The sequence below is a fragment of the Sminthopsis crassicaudata genome, chromosome 3 (genome assembly GCF_048593235.1).
Source record: "Sminthopsis crassicaudata isolate SCR6 chromosome 3, ASM4859323v1, whole genome shotgun sequence".
Taxonomy (NCBI): Eukaryota; Metazoa; Chordata; class Mammalia; order Dasyuromorphia; family Dasyuridae; genus Sminthopsis; species Sminthopsis crassicaudata.
The window spans coordinates 572,285,628-572,309,641 of NC_133619.1; the positions used below are offsets into that span (position 1 = coordinate 572,285,628).

Sequence of the window (24,014 nt, forward strand, 5' to 3'; positions counted from 1 at the left end):
GAATGATTATGGCTTCATCTTCTCTGTAGTACATTCTGCCAACATTTTCGATGAGAGTTGTAGAACTGGGGGTATTGGGGTGGTCATAGATAATGACCCTTTGTGTTCCCTCAGGGCTAGGTGGGGTGATGAGACTATCCAGATATGTAGTAAGGCATCTATCAGAAATCTGGAACCTGAGCAGTTTTGGAATTGAGTATCTGGGAGAATCAATCACTCTACTTGATGTTGAGTGCTTTGAGGACCAGGACCTAATCATCTAAACTTTGAATCTGACTCCAAGCAAGGCACAAAGTCTTACAGTCTTATATGGTTACATAGTTGATGCTTAGTAAGTATTTATTGAAATAAACTGGAGGTCATATAGCCTAGGGGGGTATTAAGCTTAAATAGAAACTCTAAATTTGCCTACACACTTTGACTTAAAAAACAACAAATTAGCATTCATTCACAAAAACATAAGGATAAACAAATGTGAGTAACAGTCTCTCTTCCCTTTTTTTAAAATTAGATGACTTTTTAGTATTAAAGTCATTTATTATTTGGAGCTTATTGTAATGTATTATGTGAGAAATTGATCTATATTATTTCTGTTTTTTTTTTTTTTTTCCAACACTTCATTGTCCAATGGAGAGTCCTTCCGTAATAGTTTTGTTCTTAAATTTATTGGACGTTGAAGTTCATTTTCTACTGGTTCTACCTTACCTAGTGAGATCTTAAAACTTTTTCAGTTTTGCAGCCCTATCAGTTTGAAAAACAAAAGAAAAGAAAAAGAAAAAGAAATTGAGCACCAGCTCACCCCAGTACTTTAGTAGGTTTATTTTTTAGATACATGCATTACGGTATATGTTATATGTGTGATAAACTATATGCAAAAATAAACATGGAAAAGAATGAGATAAATATTAAAATAACCAATTTAAAAATGTTATTATCATTACAAAACACTTTTTGGTCCCACTAAAAATATTTTTCATTTAGAGTGTTGTGGTGTATGTGATTTAATACTTTGTTTTAATGGCTATTGAAGTTGAAAAAGACATTCCTTCCACACAGGAGTGTAGTACTGATTGGTCTTACCAAGTTAGGGTCCTCATTTTTCTATCTCATCAATTCATTATTCAGAGGTTTTTGTTGAAATTTAAAGAGTAGATGAGCGGCTTCTGTGATGTCTGTGAGCGGATTGAGAGGTGGACTTTGCAGCTCAGACACAGCATCAGGAGTTGCCTATTCCAGGGGGAAAAAAGGGAATACCGGCGGGGGAAAGGGGAAGATTGAGGAGGTAGGAATAAACATTTGTGTAGTACCTGTTATAAGCCAGGGCCTGAGCTAAACGCTTTCTAGCTGTTATCTCATTTGATCTTCACTACAATCTTAGGAGATAAGTTCTACTCTGGTTCCCATTTGATGTCCTGGGTCATCCAGGTTCTAAGTGTCTTAGGAGCTTTGAACTCGGCACTTTCAGGATTTCCTGGCTCCAGACTAAGTGCTGCTTAGTGCCATGGCTGCTTGCTCCCTCAGATACTTCTTTCTGCATTTTCCCCTGGGCCCAATATAAGAAAAATCTCCCTTCTTGTGAGAGTAGGAGGGTGGAGAAACATCCCAGGAAGAAGCTGGCTGCTCCTGTTCTCAGGAGGGCCCCCTTCCTGAGCAAGCCCCATCAGTTTTGGACTGGAATTGGTTAGAGATGTAAATAGGGATGGAGTTAGAGAAAGATTGGTGTTGGAGTGGCAGGAGTCCAGAAATGATTGACCTTGCCTGCATGCCTCCTCCCATAAAGCACAGATATTGGGAAGCCAGCATCAAAGATGTCACCAGCCTGGTGAACTCAGCACCTGGTCCAGTTGATTCCCATCACCATGACAACGGCCACAATGCTGGGGTTACACACATTAAAACTGCAGTGATCAATAGAGGTTTTGAGTAGAGAGAAAAACTGAGAAAGAGAATTGTGCCACAGGCAGAGCAGAGCCCAGAGGATTGTTAGCAACTGTTGAGAAAAAAAAACAACAAAAAAAAAAAACACTTAAATTTGTTTGTCCTTGGAACGTTCAAAAATTTTTTTTTGAAACATAAGGAATATAATTCCCTTGTAAATTTATTTGAGTTTTGTCTCTCTCTCATTCTCCCTCCCTCCCTTTTCACTTTTTAAGTTCAGTTTTGACTCACTCAGTTTCTCCTTCTGATTGGAGTTGTTTAGTGTGTTGCTTGTTTAGTTACTTTGGTTATTTTAAATATTTTATAGGCAATCATCTTTTCCTTTAAATTAGCAGGGGTGGATTTTTTTTTTTTTTGGCATATAATGATCTGTACTTGTTGACAGTCTTTGTAATCACTCTATTCATTGCTAATTTACCTTGTTCAGGTAATTTAAAAAATTTCTCACTCTTCCTTACCCTTTTCCTCCTTGCCCTTTTTCTACTCTCTCCCCCATTCCCCAATTTTCTAGATATTTATTTTGTACATGTTCTGGGGTTTATTTTCCATTTTAATTTTTAAAATTGCATGTTCAATAAATTAATCATTTTTTTCTTCTCTTTCTTTTTTAGAAATGTAAATTTTTCTCTGGGGATTCCTTTTGCTGAAACCCCAAAAATATTTCTATTTTTTCATTGTTACTACTCCATTTTTTTCCCTATAATTTGGTTTTTGCTATACTCATTATTGTTTGGACTCCAGGTTATTATCTTGATTTTCGTTTCTTCTACTCCAAGAATGTTGATTTGTGATATTATAGTCATTATTCCTTGGACTAGGATTAGGTCATCATCTTGAATTTTGTTTTTTGTACTTTATTTGCTGGTTTCATGGACAACATAGTCCTTCAAAAGTAAGCCCCAGTTCTATTGGTTCTATTGGTAAATAACTCGGATTGTACAGGAACAGTACAACTCAGAATTAGGAAGGATAGTAGGGGAAGGAATCAACAAGGGAATAATGATCCCTCCCTCTTAAAAGAAACTGCAGAGGGGTCATTTAATTGCAATTGTTGGACTTTACGCTGGAGAGCTGAGAAAAACTCCAAAGAAAAGTTCAATACTTCACCAGCCTTCATTAGTTGTAATTGTTCTTCATTTACTTCAGTCATATATAACTCTCTGTGATCCTGTCTGAAGTTTTCTTGACAGAAATACTGGAGTAGTTTACTGTTTTCTTCTCCAATCTTTTTACAGATTAGGAAACTGGGGCAAACAGGGTCACATAGCTATTAAATAGCTGATGATGGATTTGAACCCAGATCTTCCTGATTCTAGACCTGCTACTTTATTCACTGTGCTGCTTAGCTGCCCTTCATGAACATAGGCAGGTTATGTTAGGGAAGGATTAAATTCTTTCATCACAGAGAGAAATCTGAAGACTCTGAGTGAAGAACCTTGAGGGCTAACAGCAGAGAGGACAATAGAAGAAAACAAGGCTAAAAGGTTACAGAGAACCATAGAAAATTGGAAATCGGAGTGGGAGATCAGCAAAATTTTTATTTATCATAATATAGAAACATTGAACAGAATCTTAAGCTGAGAAATACCAAAGGTACCTGTGACTTAAACAAATTTATTTTTTAAATGCATTGTCTTTCAGAGTTGTTTTAATTGAAACTTGAGAGAGGGTGTGTGTGTGTGTGTGTGTGTGTGTGTGTGTGTGTGTGTGTGTGTGTGTGTGTGTGTGTGTGTGTGTGCTTGTTAATAGAGGACAAGATTGCTCCCACTCATAAAGAATCCGTTACAGAATAGTCTGTAAGGGAAAACCTCAATTCAGATTATCTGATAGTGAAGACTTGAACCCCTTGCAGCAGTCAGGCAAACAATTTGGCTGATTGGAGAGCCATCTATAAAGCTCTCTAGAGTATTCTTATTTTCCACTAAGTATATAGTTTCTCTTTCTAAAAGAAGTGTTTTATTCTGAATATTTATGCGCACAATCTTACGAAGAAGATATATTTTTTAAAATCATAAATCTTATTTGAACAATTATAATTCAATGGGGGAGGCAGCCATTAAGGGTCTTCTGTTTCCAAGGTGCTGTGGTTTTACAAAGCTTGATGGCTCTTTATTTTTTGTTTGTTTGTTTTTTGTTAATTTTTATAATTATAACATTTTCTTTGACAGTACATATGCATAAGTAAAAATTTTTTTTTTACAACATTATCCCTTGTACTCCCTTTTGTTCCGAGTTTTTCCCCTCCTTCCCTCCACCCCCTCCCCTAGATGGCAGGCATTCCCATACATATTAAATATCTTATAGTATATCCTAGGTACAATATATATGTGCAGAACCGAATTTTGTTGTTGTTGTTATTGTTGCAAAGGAAGGATTGTATTTGCAAGGTAAAAATAATCTTGGAAGAGAAACAAAACAAAACAAAACAAACAAAAAAAAGCAATGCTCACAGTTTACACTCATTTCCCAGTGTTCCTTTTCTGGATGTAGCTGATTCTGTCTTGATGGCTCTGTATGATGTGAGTGTTTCTCAGAAGGTTTTGTGCACTTGCAAACTAGCATGTGATTGCGATACTGAGGCTAGAAAGATGAGGCTTGTGGATAGAAGGTCTCTTTCATTTTCATTTGTTTCCATCCTTTAGACTTTAATTTGTAGATGTGGATTTGGTAAATGAATGGTTTACCCTCCCTACTGTAGCCCTCATCTGCTGCTCCATTATGACCCCTCCTGGACAGTGGAGTACTGGTGCTGATAAGGCCAAAGTGAGTCAGACAGGGTCAAGGCTAAAAGGATGAGCCAAGCCTGTACCACCATCTCAATGAGCTCATAGATCCTTGATGTCTTGAAGATTCATCTGTCCTTTAACCTGAGAATGAGGTCTAGCTTCTTCAATTCATCATGATTATTAATATCCTTGTCCACATAAACTTCCATTGTTAGTTGTCTTATAGTTTATATTTACTCAGCAGTTATACTTTCAAAACAAATATTCTTAAAGCATTTACTATGTGCAAATGTTGTGTTCAGTTCCCTTTTTGTCATAGTAAAGGCTGTTATATTGAATACATAGTGAGGCAAAACAAATTCCTGCATCAATCATGTCTAAAATATTTGTTTCATTCAGCATCTATGGGCCCTCATCTATCTGTCAGGAGGTGGTCAGCATGTTTTGTTCAAGGATCAGAGATCTAGAGTCTCACAGGTGACTACCATGTAGTGATCTAAAGACCAAAAAAATGAAGCAATACATTGATTCAGAATTTTAAAAATACAAAGTGGTTAGGGAGGGGGAAGGCATAAGCATTTCGGGGAATCAGTAAAAGTAGTGCCGGAGCTGAGGTTTGAAATAACTGAGGGATTATGTGAAGTTGGAGGTGAGGATGGAGGGTATTCAAAGTCTGGAGAATGACCAATGCAGAGAGATGGAGATTGGAGATGGAGTGCCATATGTAAAAAACATAGAGAAAAGTTGTTTGGATGCATTAGAATGTAGAAAAAGAAGACTGGAATGATGGGTGTGAAAGGCTTTTTAAAGGAAAAACTTGTGTTTGATTCTAGAGTCAATAAGAAATGACTGAAGTTTCATAATAATATTAATAGCTCACTTTTATATAGCGACAGAAGTAGAAACTCCAAGGCCTACCAGAAGACTTAATGTCACCAAATTAAAGAGCTTCTTCATGTGTGAACAGTTCACTGCAGCCTAGAAGAGAAAGTGGAGCCAATGCACGGTTGGCAAGAAAGTAGCAGAAAAGAAGTGGGCAGCTCTCAGAGATCTGGTGTATAGCACTTCATTTACTCATCTACGTCAGAACACTTGCAAATATCAAGATTGGGTTGAAGAAAATGATGGGAGAAATTCAGAAGCTGCTAAATGAAAAATGAGAACTACACAGAGTTTGTCAGCAGGATAATTTATCCATCTCTAAGAAGGCAGTGTTTATCTCCATCAAAAATAAGATGCAAGTGAAACTCGGAAATTGCAGGATTTTTGGCTCAGTAAGAAGGGAAATGAAATTCCATTTTATGTGGCTACTAATAATCTAAAACACTTTTATAATGCTCTGAAGGCTATTTATGGGCCAAAGCTCTATGGTGCATCTCAGCTATTCAGTGCTGATGGAGCCACATTGATTAGTGATAAGGACATGATCTCTTAGAGATGGGCTGAACACTTTGATTGTGTTGTCTACATAATGTTATCAGTCATGCTGAGTCTTTGACTATATGTCTTAGGCGGAAGTTAGTTCTTTACTAGTCAAGCTGCCAACTCAAGAACTGGTTTTGAATGCCATCAGACTCCTCCTTTGTGTTGAAGAGTCTGGAGCTAGTTCTGTTCCAGCTAAGATTTCCCAGGCTAGTGCTCATACAAAAGCTAACTAAAATTTTCCAGGTTATATGGGAAGAGAAAGTTATTCCTCAAGGGTGAAAGGATGTTTCCATTGTCCATCTCTACAAAGGAAAAGGAAATAGGTTGCCCTATGACAATCACAAGGGGAATCTCCTTAAACATTGATAGAAAAATTCTTACTAGAGTCTTCCTTAATCAGCTGATCCTTCACTGGGAAGATGGTCATCTACCTGAGAGCTAGTGTGACTTCAGAAAGGGTCAAGCAATGGTCAGTATGGTTGTTCACTCCCCAACAACTTGAAGAGAAATGCCAGGAGCAGAAGAGAGAGGGGTCTGTAATACAGTGTTGATTTGACCAAGGTCTATGATACTGTCGGTTATGAGAGCTTGGGGGTGAGCACAGTAAAATGTGATGGTTTGGCATCATATTTTTGTTTTAAGATGAGAGATTGTGACCAACAGTTGTGTTACTAAAATAATTCCTGGAAAAGCCTGATTGATGTATATCCCAATGTTCATACCTCCTGGGGGAAACCTAACTAACTTCATACATCAATTTGTGTTTGCATGCATATGCATGTATATATGTATGTATGTTGAGCAATTGTTAGATCCTGGGGGCAGGGAGAAATCAGAACAAAAACACTGACTAATTCTATGGGTGTTCCCAATGACCTTCTCTTAACAAACTCAGTGAAGATGCCAGTTTTCAAATATTTTGTCATGGTTCTAACATGATGCTTCTGGATCAATGTGTCTACCATGCCCATGAACAAATAGTTGTTGATAATGAGATTCTTCTCTCCTTTTCCTGATCCCTGTCCAGATCTCTCCGGTCTTTGATTCTCATATTAGGGGGACCAGTTTAAAAGCCCCAAACAACTGCAGCTAATAGAGATACTATTGCATCTCTACATTCCCCAGTGGGGAATGAGGAGATGGGGTGGTCAAGGTCCTTGAGAGCATTGTTGGGGATTCCCGTTCTTCCACAAAGATCTTCATCACAGCAGCCCTGTTTCAGTCAGCTTGAATTCGGTTCAACCCTTTGCTTGCTCCTTCAGATTATTGCAGTCTTTTAAGTTTTTATATTGTTTGTAGTTTTCATATTATTGACAATGATAATAAAGGTAATGCCAATCTAGCTTTAAATTTTGCAAGGTATTTGACAGATAATATTTAGAAGCTCATATTTTTGAAATCTAGGCAAGTGCTCTTTGATTTAAAACCAAATATGTTTTATATTGGAGGCTTCCTAGCTTTTTTTTTTTTTTCATTTTCATTTTTGTAGATTGTTGGGACTTGGGGGAAGAGAGACCCTGAGGGTGTGTAATGTGTCACCTCTAATTTAGTTTTTTTTATCTGTGAGTTTAGAGGTTTTTTTCAAAAAATAACAAATAGAAAATGCTGTGGTTATTTAAGCAGTGCATTGATGGGCCAGCATCTGGGATTCTGTTTGCCCTACCTTCTTTAGACAGGTGTCATCCATCTACCTAATGCCCTATGATTCTCTCTCTAAAAATTCACTTGATTTTTATGAATGGCTAACCAGATGTCCCTTGTGGGGAGGGGGGTGCAGCAGAGAGAAGGAGAAATCATCTAGATGGGGGAAAGGGGAGCGAGATATACTTGGGCTCCTTTGTTAAAGGAATCCTTAGACTGTAGGTATTTCTTGAGAATAATTATCTTGGCATCTTAAAGTTGATGTTACGGTACTTTGCTGATCAGAACTCTACAGTGGTATAATTTGTTCTTATCTTCCTTTGATCCCTGATAGCTAGGTCCCTGCTGGGAGCTCCTTTGGCTCCAGTGTCTTCTGCCTTCCTGCCTTTGCTCAGCTGTCCAGTCTTCTCCCTCTCTTTGGGATTACCATTAAAGGGCTAATTGCTAAAGTTAATTTAGAAGTTGAGTAATGGTGACTCTGTTAAACATCTCTTAACTTTCAAAAGAAATGTTATAAACTCGTTGTTTCTAAAGTCCCATCAATTTTTTTTTTTTTCTTTTTCTGTCTTTTAAAAGTATTATGCATTCCAAAGATCAGGAGTTAGGAGCAGAAAGTAGACATTCACTTCCCTAGGCCTGTATGCAAGGCCCTGCTCCAGCTGTTAACTATATTAAAACAGAAATGGAAACCAGTTCTCTTCCTCAAGGAGCTTATATTCCTGTGTGAATTACAACAATGAATAATCAGTCCCAAGATACCTTGAGGAAGAAGAGAGAACCAAGAGCGAGGAGGATCAGGGAAGGTTTTCTTATGAGTTGTCACCTGAGGCAGTCAGGGACTTCAGAGGATGGAGCTGAGAAGTTAGTGAAACCTAGGAGCAAGGAATAGATACAGATCTTGACTGGGCTATGTCTAGCAACTGAATTTGAGCTCACTATTGGGCTAGTGAGAAGTCTTCTCTCTTGCTGGCCAGACCTTGAGGGAGGCCTTTCCCAGGGCCTCCCCTCTCCTGAGTCAGCTCCCAGCTCTGCCCTAAATGGAAAAGGGTTTTCCTTTCAAACAGGCTGTGGGAAGACATTGGGAAAGAGGAATTACCCAAGATGGCTGCCTCGGCAGTCCCAGCTCCTGGATCTCTCCCAGCCTTCTTCCCTTTACCCTAAAGGTTTCTGTTCTCATTGCTTAGGAACAAGTATGGATCCCCCTTTATAAACTAGAAGCCCATCATTCTTTCTTTGGTTCATTTTGGAATCGCCATGTCAGGAAGGTTCCTAACACTTACCTGAGTGTTTGTACAGGGTACACACAGATCAGCACTTTAGGACTTAACAGCTTCATTCTACAGAATCCAGGCTCTTTGGTGGCACTTGGGAGAAGAAAACCAGCTCTTCAAAAACAGGGGAGAGCGAGCAAGGGGGGCAGAGGCTAAGATGGGTAAGAGGCCTCAGTTCTGTTCTCTTCAGCATACATGACTGTGGTGGGGCCCATTGGCCTTTCCTGGTTACTCCCTCAGCTTTCTATTTCTCTTTCCTGGGGGGGTAGGGGGGTTACCATTATCATGGACAGTAGCCATGGCATCTTGCTTAGCATTTCCTCTTTTTTCCCCAGGTCCATGCACTCCCTCCAGCCTGTGCCTCCTCCCTCCCCCTTTGGAATGGAGGAGGGCTTTTTATCTGTCATGGGGGCTCTTAGTGGGTCCACACTTAGTCCCCAGCAGCTCTTGTTTTTGTGTCCTTGGTATAAATAAAATAGTAATTTGAAGTCTGGAAAGGAAGTGGCTATCTAACAAATACAAGATGTGAAAGCTTATCAGCCAGGCCCCACTGCCCTGAGAAACAGGGTCCAAGGTATGGGGAAGAGACAGTGCAGGATGTGGGACGAGCACCAGCTGGCTCCTGTGTCAGAGGACTCTGCCCTTTCCTGTAACCTTTGTGATTTGGCCTGATTCCCCTTTTGTAAAGGAGTGGAGTTAATCTAAATGCCCTTTCAGGAGTCCCACTTTGTGAGTCTTGAAGTTCTTGATGAAAAAAAAGTGCACTATTCAGAAAAGCCAGAGGAACTTCTCTGAGTGCCTGTAAGTGGGCCTGTAGGGCACTTGGAGAAGCCTAAGGCCCCAGAGCCTGGGCAACATCCAGTTGTGAAGCCAGCCCTAGCTCCCAGTCTGCCAATGAGGATTGAGAGTCTGTCTCTCATTCCAGCTCCAAGCCCAGGTAGGACTCACTCAGACTTAGCAGCAGAAAACGTGCCATGTGGCTCTGCTCCCACATCCAGGAATGTGGGAAGGCTTGAACCTGGCTTTGGCCCAGCCATAAGGCCTCTGCTCATGCTAAAAAGAGTAGAACTGATTATGTAATCAGAAATAGTTGGCCATTGTGGCATAATAATGTCAAATCGTCGATCCCTGGGAAATAGCAGTGGACTAAGGCCCTCTCTTGGGTAAAAGGAAGTGAGCTTGGTTCTCCCCAGGATGTTTGCTTGACAAGCTCGATCGTTGTAATGTACCTATTAATTCTCAGAGATTGGGTATCTCACCCTTCTGGAATTACGAGCAAGCAGCCTTCTCTGGCAGGGCGCTTTCCAGGTTGTCTGTGTGGCTAGGAGTTTTCCTCTGCTCTAACCCTCTGTCCTCTCCTTTTCAGAGTTATATCCACGGGAGCAGCCAGGCTCAGTTTGTGGCTGAATCACACATCATTCTACTGCTGAGTATCCTTTAAATTACCGATGGGGGAGGAGAGACAGACCGAAGCAAGGAGCCTGATGGGGAGGGAGAGCCCTCAGCTGGCCTTGCAGTCAGGAGCCCTGAATTGGGCAGCTTGGGATCCAGCTGACCCGACCTCAGTCAAAGCCTTCCAGTCTCTCATTGGTGAGTGAGGGAAAATGACTACACCTGCAGCTCCTTCCTGCCCTCCTGCCCACTAAGAGTCCCCTGGGCTGAGACTGGTAATTTATTGCCCCTACCTTAGACACACACATGACTCTTTTCAAGTACTGTGTCAGAGTGCCCATCCTTTTGTGAGGTGTGATCCTGGCATCTGTCTCTTTGCTGTTTTCTTTTTTTGGGGGGACCAGGTCATTTCACTCTGCCTTCTTCAATAGTGGTCTTCCAGAGTACTCTATTCTCAGATTTTAAAAGTGTTATTCCTCCTTAGGCTGGGCTGCTAAGGAAATGCAGTGGAGTAACAGATGGGAGAGTGGTTTAGGCAGGAACAAAGGAAATGGGCATTTATATACAGTCTGCTATGTGCCAGGCACTGTCATAACCACTCTACAAACACTATATTGGTTGATCCTCAGAACAACCCTGTTATGTGTTTGCTGATATTGCCCTTACTTTACAATTGAGGAAACTGAGTCAGGCAGATGACTTGCCCAGGACCACAACTGGTCAATGTATCATGACAGATTATTCTCAGAGAAAACTTTTTTTTCTTTAATGTGCTCCTCCCATGGGTAGACATACTGTAAGTTAATATGCAACTTGAAATATTTTTTTTTTCACTTTTAGTCTCCCCATAATGGTCTAGTGTTGTTTTAACACTTAATTTCATTTATCTTTAAATTGACAAAATCTTTTCCCCCTTGTCTGAGAATGTAACCTCTTAACTGGCACAGTTGACAATAGTGCTGTGTGTAATGTTGACATATTTGTTACCAGTTCAGGAGACTGTTCACAGCTTCTCGATATTGTTATTAGTTTATGCAAATAAGAGCAGCTTTTTTGTGTGTGTAACTCAAATTTGTATAATGCAATTTTTATTTATGTAGTAGGGAAGTGATGGATAAGTTAAAAGTGAAACTATGAAATGACATCCAAGATTTGAAAACATTGGAATGAAATTATTGGAGTATTTGGAGCTGCCCATGAACTACAGCTGATTAGACTGATGTGGGAACATTAACTACATTTCTGTCCGAATGTTAATGATTACTTTTGAATCAAATGAGTTCAACTAACAGTTTATTTTTTTACTTAGAAAAGAAGAAATGGTAAAATGAAATTGAGTTTTGCCAGTTTCCTAACCGAGGTAAGGAGAGAGAGAGAGAGAGAGAGAGAGAGAGAGAGAGAGAGAGAGAGAGAGAGAGAGAGAGAGAGAGAGAGAGAGAGAGAGAGATTTTGAGTTGTTTAAGAAGAAAGAATCACAAGGGAAGATGATCAGTCTGGAGAAGTTTGAAATTGTGAAGAAGCTAGATTGATTTTAGGGAGAAGCTTTAGGAGAGATGGAAGAAAAACCCCAAAGATTGGGTTATTCTAAAGGAGACATCCAAAGAAAAAAGAATAAGACTGATGTGGAGAGAAGGAAGAGAGAGACTCGGGCAGAGGGACCTGAGGAGGAGAAGAATCCCAGAGAGCAGGAGAAGCTGCTAAAGGACAGGGCCGGGGTGGGAGGTGAGATGGGAGGGTGGGGGTGGAGAGAAGAAAATGGCTTCGGAAGAAGGTGGGAACTGAAAAGAAGTGAGAGGTAACTGTCCAAACGCCAAAAGGGAGAGAGGGAGAGGAAGCTCTCTAGTCTTTCAGGTTTTTGTTTCTTTAGGGATTGGTCCCTTCTACTTCCTCCTTTCCATTAACCCAACTCTAACCCCATACTATCCTACCCAAGTTCTTTCTACCTCCCTTGAGGCCTCTGGGTGATGCATTGGATAGAGTGCCGGGCCCGGAGTTAGGAAGCCTTAAGTTCAAATCTTGCCTCAGACACATCCTTTCAGTGAAACTTTGGACAAGTTACTTCACCTTTAATGGGGCTAATATGAGCAGCTGCCTCTCAGGGTAGTTTTGAGGACCATTTGAGCCATTGGCATGGTGACCAGCCCATAATAGAGACTTAATAAATGCTTTTTCCTTTTCCACTGTGCCCTCTGAAACTCTTACTCCTCACGTAATAAATTTCCTCATTCCATAATTAATAAAACTCCCTTTTAAGTTTCTTCCCTCCTCTGGCTCTGGCTCCCCCTTGTGGCATCCCTGACTGCCCGGTCCGGCCCTGGACTTAATATCTCTGATTGATTGATCAGGTTGGGGGTTAGGATACAGCTCCCTTCAGCACATCACTCAGAAGCCTTACCTTGAAGCTCATTGCAGCCCAGTTGGTCTCTCAGCCCTGTCCTGGGGACTGTTGTCTGCTGACCCCTGAGCTATTCTGTGTCCTTTCTCAACATGTTCTGTGCCTGGGCCTTGTTTTTGTCACCACCTTTCCTCTGTAGATGGGAAGTTGCTCAGGAACACTCTCATCTTTGTAATCCCTTTGCCTGGCGCAAAGCAGGTGTCTCAGAAAGATTTTCTTTTTTTTTTTTTTTTTTTTTTTTTTTTTGGTGCTGAGGCAATTGGGGTTAAGTGACTTGCCCAGGGTCACACAGCCAGAAAGTGTCAAGTGTCTGAGGCCAGATTTGAACAGAGGTCCTCCTGACTTTAGGGCTGGCGCTCTATCTACTGTGCCACCTAGCTGTCCCTTCAGAAAGACTTCCTGAGTGTCATGTCTGAGTCAGAGCGCCCCCACCCTCTTCTCCCCTACCCTGCTGATTGCTGACTCAGAACCAGGACATGGACACCCATGTATCCTATTCCTTCTTGGGAAGATGCCAGGGAGATGACCTCACACAGGGACTTTCGGGCCCAGACACCCAGTGGAACACCCAGGGTATAGGGAAGAGGTGGCAAGAATGCCAGTTATAGGCCTTTTCTGTACTGTTTGTTCCAGGACTGGGAAGGTGGGTACTTTCTCCTGTGGCCCTCTCTGGTCCCCCCAACCCTCCATCTCTGTGAGTCAGAGCCATCTCCTGCCTAGAAGGGGGAAAGGGAAGCAGTACAAAATGTCCTTTTCCTGCTGCTTCTTAGCTCAGTCCCACCCATTTCCATGCCTTCCCCTCTTGTGCCCTCTGGAGCCACTTCCCTATTAAAAACTGCTCTCTCTGTCACTCTCTGCAATGCCTTCTCCCCCTCCCCCCTGGGTCCCTCCCTTCATGCCCGTGCACACTTGGCCACTGCCTTCCTTCCCACCCACAGCTATTCTGCTGCTGCGCCCCTTAGGTTCCCTCCCTCTGCCTCTGCCTCGATCAAGATGCTTGCTCTCATTCTGGTCCCTTCCATTCTGTCCTCTTCCCACCCCCACCCCCAGCCATTCTCTTGAACATTTGTCATGGAGGCATATTGGCCTGGCATCTCATACAAAGTGGCACCTGACAAGACTAGAGAGAGACCAGAGACTCAGAGAGGTGGGAAAGATGAAGGAGGGGACCCCAGGCTTGGGCACCACAAGTGCAGAGACACAAAGATGGAGAACCTTCTGGAGGAGACGGGCCCCCTAGACTTCAGGAGGGAATCAGATGTAATAAGGAAGGACCAGTGGGTTGGGAGCTTCCCCAGCACCTTCCATCCCCAGCACCTTTCATGTCTCCATTAAAGCCCCACATCCTACAGGAAGCCTTTCTTGAACCTCCACAGTGAACCTCATTGCCCATGCCTTCCATCTGTACAGAATTCTTTCCATGATTGGGAACTCTTCAGGAACTGGCTCTGCCTTTCTTTGTATCCCCAGTGTTTAGTACAGTCCTGGCACAGTGTCCTCTGCAGCAGTAGCAGCATCCAACATCTGCTCCTTTGACCTCTCCCAACCTCTGAATCAAACCTCTTCCATACTTGTGATGCGTTTTCATCTACCTCAGCTCTGGGCTCTTGTCAAGCTCCAGAGCCACATCATCAGCGCCCATTTGGACATTTCAGATGAAGTTTCCCAGAGACATCTTGGACTCTTTTATCTTTTTCCAAAAGCTCGCCCATCTTCCAAACTCCTCTCTTTCTTCAGGGACATCATCTGGGTTTGTGGCCTTGACCTTCCCTCAGCTCGACCCCCTGTCAGTGTGAAGTCTTGCCGTTTTTAGTTCCATGATGTCTCACTGTCTTGGGTCTTCTCCAGGCTGTCCGCCACCATGAGTTTAGACCCACATTACCTCTCTCTTGAGTGCGTCTGCATCCTGGCTTTCCCTTCTCAGTTCTATTCCTTACACCTTTGGCTAACTTTGTCCTGGTGCTCCCCTGCTTAGCCAACTTCAATGGCTCATTATTACCTCTAGGTTCAAATAGAAAGCTTGCTCTTTGAAGTTCTTCATAAAGTGGATCCAACCTATTGGTCCTTCCTTATTACATATGATTCTCCATAACAGATACTAGGGGCCCTGGCTCCTTTTCAGAAGGCTCTCCGTCTCCATTTCTGTGTCTGCACTAGGTGGTTCTTGTGTCTGGGGTGCCCTCCTTCATTTTTCTCGCCTCTCAGAGTCTCTGGTTTCTCTCTAGTCTTGTGTCGGAAGCACTTTGTACATGAAGCTTTTCAGGATTCCCCCCAGCTGCTGTTTCTGCCCCCTCAGTTCTATTCACATGTTGTGTGTTCTTACGTTCTCCCCATTGGATCATCACCTCTTTGGGGCTGGGAGGGGCTGCCTAGTTCACAGAAGGTTCTGTTAATCAATTGAGTGTGAGCCCTGAATCCCTCCTCTCAGAACATGCTCAGTCTAGTACTGTCTCCTGATGGTTTTTCTTCTGTTCTCACACAGCCAGGAGGGAAGCTCTGGTCTGCATCCTGGCATCTGGTCCATGGAACTCCCTGGGGGTCCTCATTTGCATCTGTAAAGCTTGAGAGGAGGCCCCAAGAACCTGAGTCCTTGTCCCATGCCAGGATCTCCTTCCAGGAACAGACCCCCAGGGCCTGGAGAGTTTCAGAATCTCAAAGGCTTTGGGGCCAAGTCTGGGGAAGAGGCATCAGGCTGGTCGTGTGATGAGAGAGTCTAGCCCTTTGTTAGTCGCCAGAGACCACCCTGTATTTATTTGCTGTGGCTTTGGGAATACGGCCATCTGTTTGTTGTTTTGGAGATTTCTTTTGAAGGAGAGTGTCATCCATAAGCCCCCTTTTTATGAATTCTGAGGGATGGATAATATGCACATGTCTGGCTGAGGATCTTGCTGGAGGCCCAGGACATGGTTGTCTTTTAAAAATGTTTTTAATGCCCATAGTATAGCATCACTTTTTGTTGTTGGGTTTTTTTTTTTGTTTTTTTTTTTTTTTTGTAATCTCCTTTGTTACATATCCCAAAACATGATTCTGAGGAGGCGTCTGCGGGCTTCTCCATTTACTGGATTGATGGGATCCATGACATTAGAGGCTTCAGAAGCCCTGATGTCCAGACAAATCCAGGTAAGCTGATCAGAAGAGAGAGAGAGAGAGAGAGAGAGAGAGAGTGAGAGAGAGTGAGTGTGTGTGTGTGTGTGTGTGTGTGTGTGTGTGTGTGAGAGAGAGAGAACATTTCAGCCTCTCATTCTGGGGCTGGCAGGGAGAGTCAGTGACACATAGGCGTGGCTCTTCCTAGTCTCTGCTCTTCTGCTGTTTCCTTGACAACAGCCCTAGATGCTGCCATCACCATGGGGATGGTCCTCCTCAATGAAGCTGCCACCTCCAAAGGGGATGTGGGCAAGAGAAGAAGTAAGTAATCTCCCACAGAACTGGTTGGTCCTTAGAAGCCTGGGTGGGGGAGGGGGATCAAGGCTGCTTCCTCTTCAGGGTAGTTGGGGACAACAACTAGGAGCCGAAACATCTTCAGCAGAGCCTTGGCTTAGCCTTGGTTTACCCATTTGCAGAAATGAAGGATAAGAGTGTAAGTGTGGCCTGAGAGAGGCCCTGTGGGAATGCATCTTAGCTAGAATTCCTGGGGAAATTGAATCTACCCTGCCGGCTTGTATGAGGTGACACAATTGATATCGGAATGTTGGGTGACAGCAATAGAAAGCCCATGGCCCTCTGAAGTAGTAATGAGTCACAATAACAAAGCTGGGCTGACAGCTCACTAGGGCATTGCAGGCAGGCCTGTGGGGAAGAATGGATCAAGAAGCATTTATTTAGTGCCTCCTGTTTGCCAGGCACTCTTCTGGGCACTGGGAACACACGGTCCCTGCTTCCCAGAAGCTCACAGTCAAGGGTTGGCCATGTGCCAATGACTTATACACACCAGCTATGGATAGTGGACCTCGGAAGTCTGGGATTGGGAGATGCCGGGTCTCAGGAGGCCAGTGTCCCTGGCCACAGAACACGTGAAAGGGAGTGGCTTCATGCCATGGTTTGAGACTCTTAAGGAAATGGGCCTTTGCCATTCTGGGGGAGTTTCACAGAGACTTGAACTGATTCCTAATAGAAGTTCACAAAAGAAATCCTCACAAAGTAGTCATTTGTTCTTGAGTCAGCGATATTAGTTGTTGACAACTTAGTCTCTTAAGTCGGATGAAGACAAAGGTGAAGGTCCACAGTGACAAAGAAACTGAACCATCTCCATTCTCTTCAGTGAAGTTTCTTTGTTGTCTTTGGATCTCCAGTGTCTGACACTGCGTGGCACACAGTAGGTGCTTACTAATGCTTTGGTTTACATCACTGATCATACATATATGTCGGCACTTCTGCTCATTACATGAAAGCTGAGAGTCCACCTCTGATATGATCGATTGTCCTGGAAGAAAGATATTTTGGCTTAGAAATCAGATTTACCGAGAATCTCACATTGTGTCCCTCGGTAAGTTATGTAGGGTCCTCCATGAATGGTAAGAAACAAACCTCCATCCACTCATGGCCTTCTGGGATGGGCAGCTAACTAAAGCCAGTAAACCCTCAGCAGCCCTGGCACAGTGTATGGGCAGAGAAGGGGCTGAAAGGGGCAGTTGGTTCTGTTCTGGCCAGGTGGCCAGTGGCTCATTGTCACCTCTTCTTTAGAAAAGGGGGCTCTTCCTGTCACCATGAGCAGGTCACTATCCCAGTGCTTAGTTCCCTTCATCTTTAAAGTAAAGCTAATATTATTTGTCTTATCTGAAAGAACTTTTTGGGATAAAATGTAGAATGTAATTGCTCATAAGATGATAGATGTAAAGCTGAGAGGGACTTCATAAGCAGCCTAGTCCTGTAACTCTGTTTAGGAGATGAGGATCTTGAGGCCAGAGAAGATTAAATGACTATCCTTGGTCCTACAAGTCACGAACATCAACATCAGGGTTTGAAGCCAATTCATCTGATTGAAGTCTGAGTTCTTAACTTAATGTCTGCACTTTAAAAACAGTTTGATAACCGCACTTCAGTATAATTTGTTTCCTCTGTAATCCTTTGTCTTTTTTTTAATTTTATTTTATTCATTGAAAAACCTTATTCTGAAAAATCCAAGCTTCACTTGGCCGCCAAAGGGAGGAGTGACAACAGAAACATAGGTTAAGAATCTTTATTTATCTAAAGACTTTGTAAACCTCCCATGAAATGTTTTGTTATGAGGAGGTAATTTGGATCTTAAAATGTTGCATTCATATCATATTATATTTCCAAACAAAATGTGGTTGCTCCCTTTTGTGTAGATCTGTCTTGGATCTTAAATGCTTGACAAATAAGTCAAGAAGAAATGTCTTAAATTAAAAGAAAGAAAGAAAAGAAAAAGAAAAGGGGGCTGTTGTGGGCCTGGCTGCCCTCCAGATCACTCCACCCCTCTTCTTTCTCTCTCTTTCCCCCTTCTCTCCCCACATGTCCACCTGCACTTATCTTTTCTCTCTCTCTCCAGTTATCTGCCTGGTGGGCCTGGGCCTGGTGGTGTTCTTCTTCAGCTTTCTGCTGTCCATCTTCCGCTCCAAATACCACGGATACCCCTACAGGTGAGCCTCATGCACTGCCCACCTTCCCCCTTCCAGGGCCCCGGCTTTGCTTTGAAGCACAAGCTCCTCCAGTGAGACATTCAGATCTGCTTGATCCAATGCCAAGCCAGCCTCATTTCGGCTCCTTCAGCAAGCGCATGTGCTGGATGTTACAGACGGTGCAAATCCCTACTCCCCCAACACACCCCACTTCCAGCAGCACCCCTGCCTGCACAGTGCCCACATCAGGGTGGGTGTACACACGTGCGCATGCACACACACACCAAGAGGCACCCGGCTCTCTGAAAGTGTGTGTGCCCACTGCTTTACCTTGTAGATAGCTATGGCTTGATATTTGGACAATCTGTGATTTCCTGAGTTTTACTCTGCCAATGAGGGTTGCACCTCCTTTGCCTATCGTCAGCATTTGTTGGACCTGAAACAGTCTCTCCCCATGCCCAGATTTTTGGTCACAAGCCTCTCCACGAGTGAGCTCGTTGGAATTGAAAAAGAGTGAGCAAGAGAGCGAGAGATAGAGATTGGGGGGCGGAGGGGGGGAATGGAGATAGACCGTGATCCAGATGGACAGAGGGCCTTGTTGGTAGAACAGCCGGAAGGCTGGTGTATCTGGATTAAAGAGTATGGATTGGGGGTTGAGGTATAAGAAGGCTGGACAGGTAAGAGGGGATAGGTTATGAAGGGCTTTAAATACTCAGCTGAGCATTTTGTATTTGATTCTGGAGGCAATAGAGATTCACTGGAGTTGATTGAGTAGGGGCAGTGACAGGGTCAAACAAATCACTTTCATGGATGTATGGAGAGGGGACTGGAGTGCAGGAGTGCAGGTGTGAGATGATGTGGGCCTGCACCAGGCTGGCGCGGTGCCAGAGAAGAGAAGGGGGTCTCATGGACAGGTGTTACAGGTGAGATCTGCAGAGAAGCAACAGCCCCTGCTTTGAGTGTCCTGAGATACTGGAAGGATGGCAGTGTCCCCCCAGTAAGAAAGGAGACAAGTGTTAGGGGGAGAGAAAATATGCTCTGTGAGGGTATTTATTGAGAGTAGACAAGTTTTGGTGAGTGAATTGCAGAGTGCTATGGAAGAAGTGAAGGAAGTGAAGTGGAGAGGTTGGGAGAGTGTGCAGGATCAGCAGAGGCCTTGGCTACATGTGATGGCTGTTGGAGCCAAGGTGCTGAGGATTCCAGGGAGTCTGCTGAGCCAGGTCATCACATTCACCTATGGCCCATGCCATTCTCATGAAGGGCAGAAGAAACGCACCCTTTGTGTGGAAATGTCTGGGTGCAGAGCCCTGCGTGTGCCGCTGCATCCAACAGGCTTGCTGAGGTGCTTGATTGTTATCAGTGGAAAAATATATGTGGTCAAACAGAGATGAAACCCAAAGGTCCTAAAAGGAAGCAAGTCAAGGGACTCCTTGAGTTCTAGTCTCATGGTTTTTGTTTTTTTTTTTGTTTTTTTTGTTTGTTTGTTTATTTTTTTTTTTTTGCGGAGATGGGACAGATGTGGTTTGGTTGCTAGACTTAATGCAAGCTAGGAGCAAAATAAGAAAGAAAAAAATGTTTTCAGAGTTCAAAGTGATAGAAAAACATTTAAATTAAAGAGTAGAGAGGGAGGAGACAGATGGGGAAAAAAGGCATGGTGAGAGGGGAGACAAAGATGTGTACAGCAAGAGATACAGAGACAAGGCAGAGAGGGAGATGGATAGAGAGGGCAGGAGTGGGGAGAGAGGTATAAATACATAGAAAGAGAAAGACAGGCAGAGATGTGGAGGGAGAGGGAGAGAGGGAATACCATAGGGAATAGACAGAAGGAGAGGAATGAGAAGGTGAAAGAGAGAGATTTCATATGGGGAAGAAAAGGATAGAGGGAGTCAGACAGTGGGGGGGGCAGAGGACGAGAATGGAGAAAGGAGTCCCCATCACTTGGGTGACTTGTTGTCACTACCCTGCCTCCAGTAGCAGTTTGCCCTTCCTTTTGTGCCACTTTGGCTCTTGCCCTATGTGCTGTCCTCCCTGTAGCAAGGCCCCCTTCACCATGGAAACTCCATTCCCCCTCAGCCAAAGCCTGGCCTTTCAGAGGCAGATTCTCTCCCCCACAGTTCCCACCCCGGGCAGCCTCCATGCTCACCTCTCTAACATTTGTGCTCCCTCTCCTCCCGTATTTGCATCTCCATTTTCCTTCCCGAGCTTCTTGCTCAAACTTGTGGCATTCTAATCCTGTCTCTGTAAGTGGGTTTGTCTCATTTTTGAATAGCTTTCTTAATGTTCTTTCCTTATCCATTTCAATGAAATGGACATTTTTATAAACACTTATGAGAGGACGGATTCAGCTTTGGGGTGTAGCAGCGAGACTGACTAGGGTCCAGATTTCCCAGAGCCTCCGTGCTCCTGGGTTAATATGACCTGGGTAAGTGCACAGATGCTCCCTTGTGGCTACAACAACCGGGGAAACAAATTAAAACAACGGCGTCTGTCCCCAGTGCATCTGAAGGCTTTTCAGGAGGCAGCCTGCCCTGAGGGGAGTGGCCACAGTCCCAGATGCCTCTGTTGGGACCTCCCCAGGAGGGAGAGCAGAGTGCTACAGACAGCAACCACGACACCGTTTGGGAGGCCTAGAAAGTGTTAGTGGGAGTTATGTAAAGGAAGCTTGGAAAGATGGGCTTTAAATATCACGCAGAATCTATTCTGTAAAATATTCGTCCGGGGCAGGGCAGTGACACGTACACAAAGATGATGTTGTGTAACTGGGTAGAGAGTAGATTGGGGATGACAAAGGTTGAAGGCAGGGAGGTGAGAAGGGAAGGATGGCCTGAACCGGGTCAGGGTCTGTAAGGGAGAGGCAGGATGTGGTGGAGACAGTCAGCCAGCCTGGACCAGTGATCGATACCCTATGAAGGGTGAGTGAAGGCCAGGAGTCCAGGATGGCTCCAAGGTTACCAGCCTGGGTGGGATAGGAAAGAGGCGGTGCTCCAAATAGATCCCTATGGCTGAGGGGCCATGGCTAGGGGCCCAGTGGCACTGTCTGTCTTGTTTAGGTGACTTGGGACTAGTCCTTTACTGCAAAGGTTGATGATATCCAGGGTTACTGGGGACAAATCACACTGAAAATGGAATTTAAACGTTGTGACTGCCATGGCTGCCTCGCTGTGCTTAGCCCGGGTGCCCTTCCAAGGTCTCTGCTCCCATGCATCTTTAAGAGAGCCACATTGAAAAGAGGAGTTAAAGGTGTTTGAACTGAAGCCTGCAGCCCTTCCCTCTCCAAGGACCCAAGGGCTCCCACGGGGCATCAGTGCTGATAAAGAGTGGGCCAAGAAAAACCTGGCCCTTAGGGTAGCGGCCACTTAGCTTTTGGCTTGTTGCTTCCTGTACACAGATGAAGCCCAAGGCTAAGCAGATCCCAGATGGGGGCCGAGGGGCCTTGCAGCTGCCTCATTCAGGATCGGGCACTGCATATCCCTAGGGAAGGTTATTTGAAGCACCACATCCTCTGGCTATAGTATATGAAATCCCAGCATCAAGGAAAGAACATTTTTTGAGGGATTTGTGAACTTGAGCATTCTCCAAACCCTTTCAGAACTGCACTAACCCCAGTGCAGCAACAATAAGTGGGATCTTCTCTCTTTTTCAAATGTTTAAATTTGGGACACAAGAGATTGTGCCCTTAGCCTTTTTCTCTGAAAGTCTTCATTACCTGCTTTTCTAATGCCAGGGCTTTGAATCAAATCAGAAAGGTCTTCCTTTCCTGATATCTGTGGTACTGTAGTGTGCTAGAGGCCTAGAATGAGAGACAGCTGACGTGGTCTGGAGTTCCAGCTCCATCACTTCCTCGCCGTGTGTCTGGGCTACAGCTGGTCACATCACTCGGGGCCTCAGTTTTTCCCCACCAGCACTCATCACTCTCCCAAAGGTTTGCTGGCTCCCCCAGATGTCCCTAAGACACATCATGCATATGTCTCATGTCTCCCTTCAAACTGGTGCCCGTTATTTTTCACCAGTACTCATCCTCTGTTAAGCTTCTCGATTCTGTTTGGGCACCATTGTCCTGGAATCCCCGAGGAGTCCTTCTTGATTGTATCTTATGCCTCCTTCCCTTGCCCGGTGAAATGTTCAGACCAGTGAGTTGTGCCTTCTTGGCTCCTCTGCATCCATCCCCTTCTCCCACTCACATGGCCTCCAGCCTGGTCCAAGCCCTTATCCGATCCTCTTGCCAAGATTGTTGCCGTAGCCTCCTATGGGTCTCCCTGCTTCCAATCCATCTTACAATTGCCAACATACACCTGAGTCTGTCCATCCACTGCTCAGGAAGTGCATCGGGCCTAAGATCCAGTCTCCCCTCCCAGCCTTGAGTGCCTTGGACAGTGCAGCTCTTGCCCACCATTCCCCCGCTGTTGGACGCGCTCTCCATATTCATCATGTCGACCCTCGGCTCACCAGATGTCATTTGGGACTCGAGGTTCCCATGCGCAGAGCATGTCTCTTCCTCCCCCCTGCCCCTGGTGATTCTCCTATTTACCTTCAGAGCACAGCTCAAGTGCCTGCCCCCTGCTGCTCAGCGCCCGCCTCCAAGCAGCCCTTGCCTCTCTCACACACTTCCTTCCTGGGGTGTGGAGCCCCCAACCCCCTCTGGATGGTCAGTCCCTCGAAGGCAGCATCTTTCATTTTTGTCTTTTGTTTCTCCAGTGCCTAGCCCAGTGCCTGGCTCCTAGGTGAGTAGCGCCTTATCACATTTATTTAATTTAATTCAGGCTGCCAAAAGGATTGCCTCTAAAGTTTCTCCAGCTTTGAAAGCTTTGTGGCTTTATTCTTGAGCATGATTCCATCAGTAGGATATTGGAGGAATGGGATGGGTTTGGGTTATTTTTGCTCATTATCACATCAGAGCAAACTCCTTGTACCCTCCCGTGTTCCAGAAGTTGGCATTCATAGAGCTTCCCAGGATGGCACTTGAGGGAATTGTGGGATGTGTTGCCCCTCCTAGAGACCCCTGATGTCATAACAGCAAGAAGCCCCTTGTGAGTATTCAGTGCAGGACTGCCCAAGGGAGCACAGACACCGGGAGGAGGATGGCGCCCAAAGGCGCTGAGCACTGAGAGACAGTGTGCGGGCTAGAAAGCTGAGTGTGTTCAGCCCAGTCGGGTGAGGAGGCCTTTCTCATTCAGGCTTCCAAGAGACCCTTGTCTTTGCAGTACAGAGGGACACAGGCCTTGGTTCATGTGAAGCCCTTCTTTGTCCGTCCTGGTGGTGGTCTCAGGGAGGGGGCACTCTGACTCCCACCCCCACCAGAACATGAATAAGAGGGGTGCAGAGGACTGGGAAGAAACATAGAAGAGATGAAGCTCTCCATCTTGAAACTGAGCAAGCGGGTGGAAATTCTGCAGTCCATGAGAGAGCGTTGGCTCTCTGAAGGAGGTGGGCCTGGACTTGAGGTATGAAAACAGAAGAAGTGAAATCCATTGAGATCACATCTCTGCCTGGTCACCTGCAAATGCCCTATCATGTTCAATACTTCAGGAGGAGAGCATGTTATCATCAGGATTACCATGGAGTCAGAGAAGCTTTGGCAGTGGTATGGGTTACTGAGATGGCTGGGCTGGGACATGCTCCATTTGGGTGCTCAGATGTTTCATTCACATTT

The 24,014-nt window shown here is 44.4% G+C and overlaps 1 protein-coding gene across 2 annotated transcripts in view; it reads left to right on the plus strand.

Moving 5' to 3' along the window:
• Positions 1-24,014, plus strand: part of TUSC3 (tumor suppressor candidate 3) — a 71,962-nt gene that overhangs the window by 41,215 nt on the left and 6,733 nt on the right. For both annotated transcript variants that reach the window (XM_074304820.1, XM_074304821.1), the window contains exons 7-9: positions 10,368-10,431; positions 16,119-16,193; positions 18,295-18,385. In XM_074304820.1, the coding sequence (XP_074160921.1) occupies positions 10,368-10,431; positions 16,119-16,193; positions 18,295-18,385 (230 nt within the window). The remainder of the gene's footprint in view (positions 1-10,367; positions 10,432-16,118; positions 16,194-18,294; positions 18,386-24,014) is intronic.